General features: G+C 44.2%; 1 protein-coding gene across 5 annotated transcripts in view; it reads right to left on the bottom strand.

Moving 5' to 3' along the window:
* LOC129699791 (serine/threonine-protein kinase VRK1-like) overlaps positions 1-15,376 on the bottom strand; it is an 87,973-nt gene that overhangs the window by 68,449 nt on the left and 4,148 nt on the right. For 3 of the 5 annotated variants that reach the window (XM_055639878.1, XM_055639881.1, XM_055639880.1), the window contains exons 2-6: positions 10,352-10,517; positions 6,867-6,922; positions 2,365-2,434; positions 1,931-2,018; positions 1,737-1,845 (exon numbers count right to left, since the gene is read on the bottom strand). In XM_055639878.1, coding sequence (XP_055495853.1) covers positions 1,737-1,845; positions 1,931-2,018; positions 2,365-2,434; positions 6,867-6,922; positions 10,352-10,487 — 459 coding nt within the window. In that variant the 5' untranslated portion in view covers positions 10,488-10,517. Of the gene's footprint in view, positions 1-1,736; positions 1,846-1,930; positions 2,019-2,364; positions 2,435-6,866; positions 6,923-10,351; positions 10,518-15,376 lie in introns of those variants that run through there. The other 2 variants (XM_055639879.1, XM_055639882.1) reach the window with 2 other exon arrangements.

Here is a 15,376-nt window from a genome sequence, read left to right as displayed (position 1 = left end):
TTTGAAAAACTCCTTTGATTCTTTAGCAATATGTTTGGGATCATTGTCTTGCTGTAGAATGATCTGCCAGCCATTGAGTTTTGAGGCATTTGTTTGAACTTGAGCAGATAGGATGTGTCTATACACTTCAGAATTCATTATGCTACTACCATCAGCAGTTGTATCATCAACAAAGATAAGTGAGCCAGTACCTTCAGCAGCGATACATGCCCAGGCCATAACACCCCAACCACCGTGTTTCACAGATGAGGTGGTATGCTTTGGATCTTGGGCAGTTCCTTCTCTCCTCCATAGTTTGCTTTTGCCATCACTCTAATACAAGTTAATCTTCATCTCATCTGTCCACAAGACCTTGTTCTAAAACTGTGGTTGCTCTTTTATGTACTTCTTGGCGAACTGTCACCTGGCCATCCTGGCGACTAACCAGTAGCTTGCATCTTGCAGTGTAGCCTCTGTATTTCTGTTCATGAAGTCTTCTGCGGACAATAGTCATTGACAAATCCACACCTGACTACTGAGGAGTTTCTGATCTGTCGGACAGGTGATTGGGGATTTTTTTTTATTATTGAGAGAATTCTTCTGTCATCAACTATGGAGGTCTTCCTTGGCTTGCCAGGCCCTTTGTGATTAGTAAGCTCACCAATGCTCTCTTTCTTCTTAATGATATTCCAAACAGTTGATTTTAGTAAGCCTAAGGTTTGGCTGATGTCTGGGTGTGGGAGATTGCAACCTTCACGTGGTCCGCTCTGTTTCGATGAATGCAATCAACCTGGTGTGCACAATCAAATAGAACAAGTTGTCCTGCAACTTTAGGCTGTGCACGCCATATGGAAAAAGAAAAAGAAGACTGATGTCTACACCAGTTGTATTCTTGTTTCTCAGGCTCATAATGGCTTCTTTGACTTTAATTGGCATAACTTTGGTCCTATTTTTGATAAACAGCAATAAAAGTTTCCAAAGGTGATGGAAAGACTGGAGGAACGACTAGGTGCTGAGAGCTCTCGTATACCTGCATTAAGAAGGCAATTAAACACACCTGAGTAATTACAAACACCTGTGAAGGCATGTGTCCCAAACATTATGGTGCCCTGAAATGGGGGGGACTTTGTATAAACACAGTTATAATTTCTACATGGTGAAACCAAAATGTATAAAAATACCCTTTAATAAAATTTGACAATGTGCACTTTAACCACATGTGATTTATTCTATTACAAATCTCAAATTGTGGAGTACAGAGGCAAATAAATAAATAATGGGTCTTTGTCTCAAACATCATGGAGGGCACTGTGATTTTATACACCTCTAAACAATCATCCCTCAGCCTCCAACATTGCAGTAAAATTAAAACCCAGCCGATGCAATCTCCACTTATGACCAGCCCCTCCATTCCTGGCAACATCCTCAGTCTGAAGAAGAGTCTGTTTAGTGTCTGAAAGTGGCAACACCCCATGCCCATCCTATTCTGAAAGGTCCTAACCCAAAACATTGCCTTTCCATGTCCTCTAGAGATGCTGCCTGATACGCTGAGTTACTCCAGCACTTTTTCTCTTTTTTTTTGTAAACCAGCACCTGCAGTTCCTTGTTTCTCCGTATTCTCTTACCGAATTGTTGATTTTGAACTGGAATATCATTTCAATCACAATGGCAAAATAGGTTCAAACTCGGTGTAATTCTGACCTACTGTTTTGTTCATACATTATTTGACAAAACTATGTATTGTAGCCATTGCTTACCAATTGACAGCCTATTTCCAAAGTAGTTGCTTTGGCAAACCGGTTCCCCTCTTTCTCCAACACCTTTTGCAAATCTACACCAAGTCTGTCTATGACCATGAATCTGTAGCTGTGAAGAAGAAAAAGGAAAAAGTCACTCCTGAAACAAACATCTGGCTCAAGGTAGACTGAGGCTGGACTCGAAACCTTCTCACCTCGTCCCATTGTATTGAGTCAAGCCTGATCCCCAGTAAGCAGGAATGCCCAAGAAACTCAGTTTATGGCTTTTCATCCACGACTTTACTACAAAAAACATACACAAACAAAACCCTCCATTAAAATATATATTTTTTTATGATGAACACAAGCAAAATCAGCCTATTCCTTTGGTGCGTCCTGTTAAATCTGGTTATCTGTGTAGCCGTACTGCAATTATGTTACAGCAATTATTTTCCTCATTCATAGGCTGCAGAATAAAGAGGATGATGATACATGGAATTAGTCCCGAACATACTGCAGTACTGATTTTAAAAATATAATTACTATGTACAAGGAAATAACGCTGTACTTAAATCTCTACTCATTCATACAAGGAACAACTCATAAATACAATGTGTAATTAGTACACTCTATCTTCACAGGTACCTACTGTGCACTGATTTAGCTGCCCTCTGATAAAACTTCAGCTCCGAGAACAGGGGTCCATTTTCCTGGTGCTCCTGCAAACAAGATTTACTTTTTTTAATAGGATGCCCCCATGGGGGGGAAGAAAAAACTAAGACTGAATAAATATAAAGCTGTGTCATCTCTAGCACCTGCATTGGAATAAATGATCCATTTGTTGCCTATGGTTCAGTACACATCAAATCATTCTGAGTCACAGAGACAAAGCAGCTCCCGGGTTTAAATCCTGGTCCACATGGTGCTAGCTGAATTAGCAGTGACACTCAGATCCATCCGATTTCAATGTTATTTCTGTGAGGAACAGTTAAACCCCCTTTTCACGGGGCGACTTGACGCAAGAGGTAACCAGAGTTTAACATCGTGGGAACCTCGTGCGGTAACAGTACGGCATTCGTGGACCACCGTGGCGCTAACGGCAGGTAATCGTGTAACTTGGGTACTCGGGAGAAAATTCAAACATGTTTGAATTTGTCCAAGAGTGACTTGTACACTTGTGGTTGAGCATTGCAACATTTTATGAACGTAGTGGCCAGTGCGATATCCGTAGTAACTCTTGCGGTTACCGTGGGAACTCCTGCGAACTGTAGGAGGAACTCCACGGGCCAGGCAGCATCTACGGAGGGAATTTGACAGGCGAGCCTTTCCTCAGGCTGCCTTATCTCTCTACCCCCCCAACTGGCACCCACACACATAAATGCTGGAGAAACTCAACGGTTGCAGCAGCATCTATGGAACAAAGGAAATATGCAACGTTTCGGCCCGAAAAGTTGCTTATTTCTTGAGTATGTGTCCGAAGGAACAGCAGATGCCGGTTTAAAGAGAATGAGTTCGACGGCAGGCAGCATCTTTGGGGAGAAGGAATGGGTGACATTTCGGGTCGAGACCCTTCTGATATGCTGCTTGTCCCGCTGAGCTACATGTTGTGTCTATCTTCGTTTTAATCCAGCATCTGCAGTTCCTTCCTGGCCGAACCTGATTGATAGATGAGAGGCTGGGCGATAGAAATCATTAATTGAATTAAATAACTAGATACCTGTCTAATCGTATCTACGGGATTGGACAGGCTAGATGGAGGAAGAATGTTCCCGATGTTGGGGGAGTCCAGAACCAGGGTCCCAGTTTTACAGTCTACCGTGGGAACTCTTTAATTACAGCGGGAAACCTTCAGTTTCCCAGGGGGTCGGGACAGGACTGGAGTTGGGAGGGAAAGGTGGGGGAGTCGAGGGAGAGGAGGGGGAGACAGATGGGGGTGTCTTCATTTACTGGCGGTGGGTGTCTGTCACTGAAACAGGCAGGTGAGATTTCGCATCCACCTTGTGTGTGTGCCTCTCTCTCTCTCTCTCTCTCTCTCTCTCTCTCTCTCCCTCCCTCCCTCCCTCTCACACAGGCATGAATGGAGGAACTCCGCGGGCCAGGCAGCATTTACGGAGGGAAATGGACAGGCGACCCATTCTTCAGGCTGCCTTATGTCTCTCTCCCCCCCCCCAACTCCCACCCACACACGCGAATGCTGGAGAAACTCCGCGGGTGCAGCAGCATCTATGGAACGAAGGAAATAGACAACGTTTCGGCCCCGCTGCACCCGCTGAGTTTCTCCAGCATTCGTGTGTGTGGGTGGGAGTTGGGGGGGGGAGAGAGACATAAGGCAGCCTGAAGAATGGGTCGCCTGTCCATTTCCCTCCGTAAATGCTGCCTGGCCCGTGGAGTTCCTCCAGTCATGCCTGTATGAGAGGGAGGGAGGGAGAGAGAGAGAGAGAGAGAGAGGCAGTCCTGGTCAGTCCTTTGAAGATAGACACCAGTTGCTTGGAGCAACTCAGCGGGACAGACAGCATCTCTGGAGAGAAGGAACGGGTGGCGTTTCGGGTCGTGAGCCTTCTTCAGACTGAAAGTTTCACCTCTCAGCAGATCATAAAATAACACAATCATCACGGTCAATGTGAGACACAGTCTTTATTCATATTTGACAAAATAAAAAGATGACTTCTTGCACATATTGAGAGAAGGTGCATCACACCAAACAACATTTGTCTAAAAAAACAGATTATTCTTCAGCTCATTAAAGAGCTTGGGTGAAAAAAACCAATATAGCGTGTGACAACAAAGTAACATCATTTGTGCCACGTGATTAACTACACTACAGTCCACGATGTTCATTCACGATTAACGGGAAAGATCGGGAGACGGACAAGTCACTCGCACAAATGACAGAATTGCCGAGTACCGTGGGAACTCTTTACTCTACCCCCGTTATATCGTGTGATATCGTGCTAGACCACGACCACTCCACTCTGGCTACATCTTGCGTCAAGTCGCCCCGTGAAAAAGGGCTATTAGCTTGGTTGGCCACACTGTTGCTACTGCTGTCTGGATTTACTGAAGGAATTTCATCACCTTCATGTCACGTTGGGGATATACCATCACATGTGGGTGGCACAGTGGCACAGCGGTAGTCACTGCCTTACAGCGCCAAAGACCCGGGTTTGATCCTGACTATGTGTGCTGTCTGTACGAGGTTTGAACATTCTCCCTGTGACTGCATGGGTTTTTTTCCAGGTGCTCCGGTTTCATCCTGCATCCAAAAGACATACAGGTTTGTATGTTAATTGGCTTCTGTAAATTGTCCGTAGTGTGTAGCACGGAACTAGTGTACAGGTGATTGTTGGTCGGTGCAGATTCAGTGGGCCAAAGGGGCTGTTTCCATGCTGTGTCTCTAACCTAAACTAAAAACTAATGTGGACCAGTCCATGCTTTCTGATACATGCCAAGAACTCTTAACCAGATGAGTGCACAGCCCAGTCAAAGCCTACCTCACTCTCCTGTGCTGAAATAATTACTTGGCGTGGGGAGAGAGCGGGAGATTAGGAAGCAGGACAACTACAAATTGTTCTTCCTTTTTCCACCCTCATTTGATTATTATACCTGGCTACATGCTAAATCCCCTGCCAAATGAATTGGTTGATAGAAACATAGAAATTAGGTGCAGGAGTAGGCCATTCGGCCCTTCGAGCCTGCACCGCCATTCAATATGATCATGGCTGATCATCCAACTCAGTATCCCGTACCGGCCTTCTCTCCATACCCTCTGATCCCCTTGGCCACAAGGGCCACATCTAACTCCCTCTTAAATATAGCCAATGAACTGGCCTCAACTACCCTCTGTGGCAGAGAGTTCCAGAGATTCACCACTCTGTGTGAAAAAAGTTCTCCTCATCTCGGTTTTAAAGGATTTCCCCCTTATCCTTAAGCTGTGACCCCTTGTCCTGGACTTCCCCAACATCGGGAACAATCTTCCTGCATCTAGCCTGTCCAACCCCTTAAGAATTGTGTAAGTTTCTATAAGATCCCCTCTCAATCTCCTAAATTCTAGAGAGTATAAACCAAGTCTATCCAGTCTTTCTTCATAAGACAGTCCTGACATCCCAGAAATCAGTCTGGTGAACCTTCTCTGCACTCCCTCTATGGCAATAATGTCCTTCCTCAGATTTGGAGACTGTGCATTCCAGATAAATTACATTCCAAAAAAAAAGAGAATTCTTTGGAAGGAAAGAACACTAAACACAACAACATGTATTTATACAATGTGTTTAAACTAGATAAACATCTCCAATGGCAGGGGGTTTTGTACACCAACGTGAATGACCTTGCATTTTCTCACACTACACCTACCACATGCTTAACAAGTACACAGTTTGTCTTTAACCCCTTGATATTCTGTACATCCCCCTCCCTGCTTGCAACCCAAACCGCTTTACTTTCATCAGTAACTATGTAAATTTGAGATTTGATCCCTTGACCAAAATAATAAAATTGCACTATGGTTAGGATTGAACGTTCTGAACCTGGAATTTGCTCATTGTCAAATAGTTCATGAAGGCATAGAGATTTAAAGAGAATGATTTGCACAAAAAAGTAAACTGAACGTCATGCAACATAGAAAAAACAAGGTCATAAAACTGGGGAAAGGAAATTTCAAATGCATCTATTTGAAGAATGATAATAGATAGCAACATTCAACTAGAAAAACCTGAAGTACTGATGAATAGTGGATTAAATAATAAGTGTGGCGCTAGTCATATATAAAGAATACAAAGACCTTGAATGTGTGTCTATGAGAAAAGAACATAAAGTGCAAGATAATAATGAGCTTGTCACTTAAATTTCATTAGTATTATAAAGCATATAACACTTTCAATGCCCTGTAACTGTATTTTTTTGACTGTTGGCAGACAAAATAAAGTTTTATTGTATCGTATTGTATCATAAAGAACAGTCACCTGTCTCCAGGAGCGATGCGAGGCTCTTTTGGATTTGACATTCAGTTGGATGAAACTAAACCAACCAGATACTTGAGCAATGAAGCAGGAAGCTGAAAATGTACAGTTTAATGGAAAAACTGGGAAAAGCAAATGGCTTGATTTCAGGTACATCTAAACCAAAAGGGTACCTCCGTGAAAGTGGTGTACTTACTACTTTAATGGCATGGACAGCTTCATTCCCTACATGTTTTTCTGAAGCAGGAGAAGCTGGAAACAAAAGAAGCAATCAAAATGAAATAAATAATCAAAAATAAATATAAATGCAGTGATAAATGACACAAAATTCCACCACAGAACTCTTCATCCAAAGATTGAGAATCACTCCCATGTTTTCATCAGCAGTCAAACTTATTAGTTTCACTTCCAAAGATTTATCCAGACTCTTCTTGTCTTACACGATTTACGTAAACACGCATTTATGGAAACAATTCTTAAAGCCCACTTCTGAATTGCGCAAAAATGGTGTTACGGTAACAGTGTACCACTGCCTTTGCATGCGGTCTTATCTGCAAACTAATCTGATATTCTCCCGGATGCCCCCACGTGGTCTCCCCCTCTCTTCCACTCACTCACACATCCTCTTGTTGTCGATAATGCTCAACTCATCTTGTCCGCTCTTTTCTCAATTGCACGTCCATCCTCATCTTGCAACCAAGTTCACCACAATTGAAACACCACTTCCAGCAAGCTTGGATGATGTTAGTTTTATTATATTTATTATTCATTACTATACAATTTATTTTAAAAAAAAATTATTCCTTATTTCCATTGAATGTACTGCAAATGCCATTAAAATTCATTGTCGTTTTTAATTCTTTATTCCTAATAAGGTAATAGTCAGACCTGCACAATGCATAGATCATTTGTCATTCTTTATACAGTGTCTAGTACAGTATAGTACATATATAGTAACTTTACTATGTAACGTTTGAACCAGCATGTGCAGTTCCGTCTGAGACATAGAACAAGGCTAAATCTGGGGAAATGGTTACAAAATCAAATTCCACAGCCAACCATCTCTCCCCCACCAACTAAATAGAGTATAGCATAACATTACAAAAGAAGATCCCATGTCTGAACTGGGGGAGGTATAACTGTGTGAGTTAGAAGGCTGCAAGCACTGGACTCGGCAAAATACAAGTACAATCTAGAATCCCAAAAGGTGTAAAGCGTGGCTGAAGCTAAATTTGCAACAGGGCGGGATAATAACCATTCATAATTACATTAGAAGCTACACATTTTCCCAGTTTTTACTACATACTGTTAGACAAAATCACTCGAATACTAAGGTAAAAGGAATGTAACATCAGAACAATAACGTAGGTTTCAATTGCATCTCAACGTTTCATTAACATAACCATATAACCATATAACAATTACAGCACGGAAACAGGCCATCTCGACCCTTCTAGTCCGTGCCGAACACGTATTCTCCCCTAGTCCCATATACCTGCGCTCAGACCATAATCCTCCATTCCTTTCCCGTCCATATAACTATCCAATTTATTTTTAAATGATAAAAACGAACCTGCCTCCGCCACCTTCACTGAAAGCTCATTCCACACAGCCACCACTCTCTGAGTAAAGAAGTTCCTCCTCATGTTACCCCTAAACTTCAGTCCCTTATTCTCAAGTCATGTCCCCTTGTTTGAATCTTCCCTACTCTCAGTGGGAAAAGCTTATCAACGTCAACTCTCTATCCCTCTCATCATTTTAAAGACCTCTATCAATATCTCCCCCATCTCTTTTGAACATACAGTGATCTATTTATTTGTAATTAAATATTTTTCCACATTTAAAAGATAGTTTGCAACTGAAAATAAGTTGAAGAGCCTCTTCGATGGGCTGTGAGCTCGCATACCTGGCCACATCCTAGAATGCTCAGGTAACCAAATTTGTCGGTTTGGGCCATTTCCATGCAAGTCTACTATGCAAGTCTGGCTTCCAACTGCATGCTTGCTAAACCACAATCACAGATTTGTGCTGGAATATCTTGATTTTTGATGATGGCACACATATATTCTTAACATTAAACTGGCCACATGACACCTGCCACAGACCAAGGCTGCATTTACTGAGCAAAAGGAGCAACTAAAATAACCTATGATGACCATCTCATTATTTATTTATTGATGTATTGGCGATAAATGAAACTTCACCATATTTCCCAACTCTTGGAATGCATAAGCCTTTTTCCCCCCATCAGGAATTACTTTAGATTTGTTTTCTCACCATAATGGGGCTAAAATAAGTAAGTGGTAGTTTTAGAATAAAACGCAATAGCTCACTTCACCACATTGCTGTCAAATAACCTGCCTCACTTTTTAACTGATGAATTTTATTACACTTGCATTTATGTTATCTGGATAACAATATAATGGATCAATAGAGTTTACATTCCATTTTTCGTTTGGCACGCAAGATCGCATATTATTCTGGTTTGAGTGTAATTCCTCAAGATTTGGCGTTGATCACACAGCTTCAATCCTGAATTAATAAGTAAAATTTAAAATGAATATCCTTCATACTTTGCTTTTCATTATTAATGGCAACTAGGGACATCAGCAACGATGAACCAAGCTAAGGAGATTACTTTTTGGACTTAAGGGCCTGTTCCACTTTCACGACCTTTTTTCCTCGTGGACATTTTTCATCATGTTGAAAAAACGCCTCGCCCTACTTCATGCCACGAGTACCTACGACTAGCATCACGACCTACGACCTCCTACGACCTTGTGACCACCATGTTGTGCGTACGAGTCAAGGGCAAACTCGGTAGAGGTCGTGAATTAGGTCGCGAAAGTGGGACAGGCCCTTTACTCACACTTCTATTCTTTTCAATGGGAAGAAAGCCAAAGCCTTATAACTATGCCAGTGGAAGGAGTTTCCCCTTGACAGAAATAAATAAACTAAACATAAACTTGCCAAATTATCTGATGGACGAAGTTTGTCACCATCTGAGACTCCTTGCCCCCACAATTGGCTCTCTGATGCAAAGCAACCTCCCAGTAAGAAAACTATTCATATTGTATGAGGAAGGACATCCTTTCTATTGAGGCAGTGCAGCATAAATTCACAAGGTTAATCCCCGGGATGGCGGGATTGTCATATGAGGAAAGATTGGAAAGACTGGGCTTGTATTCTGGAATTGAGAGAGTATCTAATAGAAACATAAAAAAAGTTATAAAAGGACTGGACAAGCTAGATGCAGGAACATGTTCCCAATGTTGGGGGAGCCCAGAACCAGGAGCCACAGTCGAAGAATAATGGGGAGGCCATTTAAAACTGAGATGAGAAAAAAAACTTTTTCACCCAGAGAGTTGTGAATTTGTGAAATTCTCTGGCATAGAAGGCAGTGGAGGCCAATTCATTGGATGAATTTAAAAGAGAGTTAGATAGAGCTCTAGGGGCTAGAGGAATCAAGGGATATGGGGAGAAGGCAGGCACGGGTTACTGATTGTGGATGATCATCCATGATCACAATGAATGGCATTGCTGGCTAGAATGGCCAAATGGCTGCGCCCTGCACCTATTTTCTATGTTTTCTATGTTTTTCTATGTATGTTTGTTCTGCATGAATCAGTTAAAAATGTTTCATGTTCACAAGATAGAAATCGCTGAAATGGCTTTTCTTACCCAAGTGTACCAGTCCAAATCCGCCACTGCCAATCATTTTCCCCAGTTTCCAACGCTTTTTCTCTGAATCTGTCAGAACCAATCCCTCAGGAAGAGGCTCAGGAAGCTTCTTTCTTGTGATGCCTTTGGGTGGCATAATCCCGGCAGAGCACGACTGCTATTATTTCTGTATGTGGCAACAGAAAAAGCAATTAACACTTTACACAGGGTTCCGTGGGCCATCATCCATCTCCTCCCTTTCCAATAATTGATCAGATTTACTAACATGTTGTGCCTCATACAATGTGGAGCATTAGGCAACTGCAACTTACTCACATACATGATCTTATACATATATTGTTCTTATACATGATCACGATGATCGAAGTGGAAGGTACAGGGGAATGTTGATAACTGTGAACGGTTCATAAACTCCCTCCCTGCCCCCTCGGAATACGGCCTAACGTTCTGTGGTCAGCTCGGGAAGTCGGAAATAGCAACCTTAGTGCGCGGAAGCATGGGGCGGTTACTGGAGGCCACAGGCAGCACGGTTACAGCAGTCGGAGGTTGTGGTGTGGAAGGAGGATCTACGGTAGCTGGGTGGGTGGATGTGCAGAACAGGCACAGACCGCAGCAACTGAACGGAGCAGCAGTGGAAGAAGCTGACAGCATCACGCTGGGCCAGGCTGACCCCCTGCTTCATCTGTCCAGGAAACCAGGCTTTAAAGTGGCACAATAGAAAAATTGCATATCTCATTTGGCCAAAATCGGACTTTTCAGAAAATAGACACAAAAAGCCGAAGTAAAGGCCCTGTACCACTTTCCCCGAGTTACTCACAAATTCTCCCGAGTTTTCCCCTTGATTCAAACTCGGAGAGTGGCCGTAGCAAGTCTGTAGGAGTCCGTATATATTTTGTAGCGGCTCGTAATGCCAGCCGTAGGTACTCGGGGCATCAGGTAAGTCGGGACGTTTTTTCAGCTTGTTGAAAAATGTCCACGAATTAAAAATATAGCCCCAAGTACCTATGGCTGGCATCTCCGAGTTCGAGTTCCCCGAATCAAGGGGAAAACTCGGGAGAATTCGTGGGTAACTCGGGAAAGTGGGACTGGGGCTTAACTCAGCGGGCCAGGCAGCATCTCTGGAGAAAAGGAATAGGTGACGTTTCTGATCGAGACCCTTCTTCAGATAGAGCAGGGCTCTCACTTAACCTTTTTCTCTGTTGCCAGCCGGGCAACCTAGGCAGCTTTTTAGGTTGCCAAATGACAGTTTAGGTGGTCATTTAAGACGGCTTGCATGACACGTGCGATAATGTGCTTGGACGAAGTGCGTAGTTACCAATCGGAATTATGCTCAATGAAGCATTCACATATTATTTCTGCTTCAAATAAAGTCACAAACTAAAAATATTCACCCATCAAGACATGATATATACCACAGTGACATGCAACAAAATTATAATACAGTATCTCAACTCTTTTTACACGTTGCAATGAATGCAATTTCTATTATTTCTTTCCACTTCCAAACAAAAATGTGGTTGGGTTATTCAGCGTATGATCAACCTCAGCGCAGGCTTGGCGATCGCTTCGCACAACGCCACCACTCAGTTCATTTTTTAAATTTCAAAATAGACTTTATTCGAGAAATAAATATATACATGATCCTTACAAAACTCTATCCGACATTTTCGAGGGCTATACATACATACAATAGTTTCACCAAATATCAAATTTATCCCCCCACCCTTGCCACTCATGGGCCCACTGGCGTGGAATCCCTTCCCTGCCCCCCCCGTGTCCAGCAAGGGAAGGACCCTAGACTGTGGTCCTCCCCCACCGAGCCTTGGCGTTGGCTGCACCGAGCTTCAGTGCGTCCCTCAGCATGTATTCCTGCAGTCTGCAGCGGGCCAGTCGGCAACATTCCCCGCTTCGCTGCGTGGTCAACAACACACGGGCAGACCAGAGTGTTTTTCACCGAGTTGATGACCTTCCAGAAGCACTCGATGTCCATCTCAACTCAGTTCACAATAACCAACCTGATCACCCGGTGGCTCAGCACTTCAACTCCCCCTCCCATTCCAAATCTGACCTTTCTGTCCTGGTCCTCCTACATGGCCAGAGTGAGGCCCACTGCAAATTGGAGGAGCAGCACCTCATATTTCGTTTGGGTAGTTTACACCACAGCGGTATGAACATTGGATTCTCCAATTTCAGGTCGTCCTTGCTTTTCTCCCTCCTTCTCCTCCCATTCCCAGCTCTCCCTCAACCTACTGTCTCCGCCTCTTCCCTTCTTTTCCCACCAGTCTGAAGAAGGGTCTCAACGCGAAACGTCACCTATTCCTTAACTCCATACATGCTGCCTCGCCCACTGATTTTCTCCAGCTTTTTTGTCTATCAACGGGATCCTACCACTGGCCACATCTTCCCATCTCCTCCCCGTTGGCTTTCCGCAGAGACCGCTCCCTCCTTACCTCCCTGGTCAATTCGTCCCTTCCCACCCAAACCACCCCCTCTCCTGGCATTTTCCCTTGCACTCACAGGAAATGCTACACTTGTCACTTTTCCTCCCCGCTTGACTCCATTCAAGGACCCAAGCAGTCTTTCCAGGTGCGGCAGAGGTTCACCTGCACGTCCTCCAACCTCATCTATTGCATCCACTGCTCTAGGTGTGAGCTGCTCTATATCGGTGAGACCAAGCGTAGGCTTGGCGATCGCTTCGCCCAGCACCTCCGTTCGGTTCGCAATAACCAATCTGATCTTCCGGTGGCTCAGCACTTCAACTCCCCCTCCCATTCCGAATCCGACCTTTCTGTCCTGGGCCTCCTCCATGGCCAGATTGAGGCCCACCGTAAATTGGAGGAGCAGCACCTCATATTTTGCTTGGGCCGTTTACACACCAGCGATATGAACATTGACTTCTCCAATTTCAGGTAGTCCCTGCTTTCTCCTTCCCTTCCCAGCTCACTGTCTCCACCTCTTCCATTCTTCTTCCCGCGACCCTCACATTAGTCTGAAGAAGGGTCTCGACCTGAAACGTCACCTATTTCCTTCGCTCCATAGATGCTGCCTCACCCGCTGAGTTTCTACAGCATTTTTGTCTACTTTCGTCTTTTTTGCATACCTTTCATTCATTGTTCTTTATCTCTCTACATCATCATCTATATCTCTCGTTTCCCTTTCCCCTGACTAGTCTGAAGAAGGATCTCGACCCGAAATGTCACCCACGCCTTCTCTCAAGTGTTGCTGCCAGTCCCGCTGAATTACTCCAGCATTTTGTGTCGCAGCGACTGGACAGCAATGGCGGCCAGATCTCCCACAATGCAAAGGGAGGGAGAAAGTGCCCAGCGCCGACCAGTTGCCGTGGCAGTGCGCATGTGCAGGGTGGCACATGCGTACAACCACGGCCGATGATGTGCTGGAGAGCGCGGAGAACCAGCGGCCCGGACACGGATACGGGTGGCGTGCGGAAACGGAGAGAGACAGATAAAGAGAGAGATAGAGAGGGGGCCCGCTCAGAGTTGAACGATAGGTGTCACACGACTGCTTGCCAAGCCGAGCAAAATGGAACGTCTTTTAGGTTACCCAGCGGGACTTTAGGTTGCCATTGGCACCCGGGCAACCGTTAATTTCGAGCCCTGCAGAGAGTCTGGGGTAAGGGAAACGAGAGATATAGATGGCAATGTAGAGCGATATAGAACAAATGAATGAAAGATATGCAAAAAAGTAACAATGATAACGGAAACAGGCCATTGTTAGCTGTGTGCTAGGTGAAAACGAGTTACAGACAATGAGACTCAACAAGACGACTTTGAAGCTGGTATGACTTGGGTGGGGAAGGGATGGGGAGAGAGGGAATGCCAGAGACTGCCGGAACGTGGCGAGTCTTCACGTGCTGTTTCAGAAGTGTATCCACTTCAAAATCGTTTCATTATTTTAATTGTGTACAATTGTACTTGTGCATGTTAACAAGCCTCTCCCCCAATTCTACTAATATTGGGGAAATCGTACCCTATTGATAGCAATGTATACAACTACCAAAATGCCAAAAGGGTTCCACTCACTGATCCCTGCAAGGCTGCACCGAACCCCTTCCGCACTCATCCTTCATGCTGACAGTTTCTCCACCATGCCTCCCATGTAAGGTCCTGTTCCCCATCCCGCTGACCCTGCATCTACTCCCTCTGTATCACTCCCCAACTTCATGCCATACCCAGCCCCCACACCCTTTGCACAACATCCACATTCTTGCATTGACCTGTTCCCCTTGTTAACATCAGCATCCCACTCACCATACGATGACTTGCAACCTCACTTTCTGTGCAACTTGCTCATCCCCATCCCACTTTCTGTGCAACCCTTCACCAAGTATGCACTCCATGTCTCCACTCCGCACAAGCAGCTGACACAAAATGTAACCATCTGAACATGTCCTATGAAATCTATACACAAATTTGCCCTTCAAATTTCACGCCAACAGGATAGTGCAAGACGTTTGTCAAACAGTACAAAGCATGTCCAACCAATCGCACCAGCTTCTCGTTTTCACCCAACTAACAGCTAACAATGGCCTGTTTCCTTTATCATTGTTACTTTTTTGCATACCTTTCATTCATTGTTCTTTATCTCTCTACATCATCATCTATATCTCTTGTTTCCCTTTCCCTTGACTAGTCTGAAGAAGGAGCTCGACCCGAAAAGTCACCCACTCCTTCTCTCAAGTGTTGCTGCCAGTCACGCTGAATTACTCCAGCATTTTGTGTCTATCTTCGGTGTAAACCAGCATCTGCAGTTCTTTCTTACACACTCATGTTAGGCAAAATGATGTCCATTATAGCAGCACCCATATTTTTTTGGGCATGTAGTGAAAATTCCTCCGAGCATCTGTGGTTTGGGAGGTGGCAGGGATTCTTTACACTTTGCCCATATTCTCAGTAATATTTGCACCAATGGTCAGAAGAATCCTGCGAAATTTTCGCCAGCAGACAACACATGCTACAACTCTATTCTGTTGCTCAGTTAATCGCTTTTCTTTAATATTAGGAAAGC

The sequence above is a fragment of the Leucoraja erinacea genome, chromosome 8 (genome assembly GCF_028641065.1).
Source record: "Leucoraja erinacea ecotype New England chromosome 8, Leri_hhj_1, whole genome shotgun sequence".
In the NCBI taxonomy this organism is placed as follows: Eukaryota; Metazoa; Chordata; class Chondrichthyes; order Rajiformes; family Rajidae; genus Leucoraja; species Leucoraja erinaceus.
This window is presented reverse-complemented; position numbering and strand designations above follow the sequence as displayed.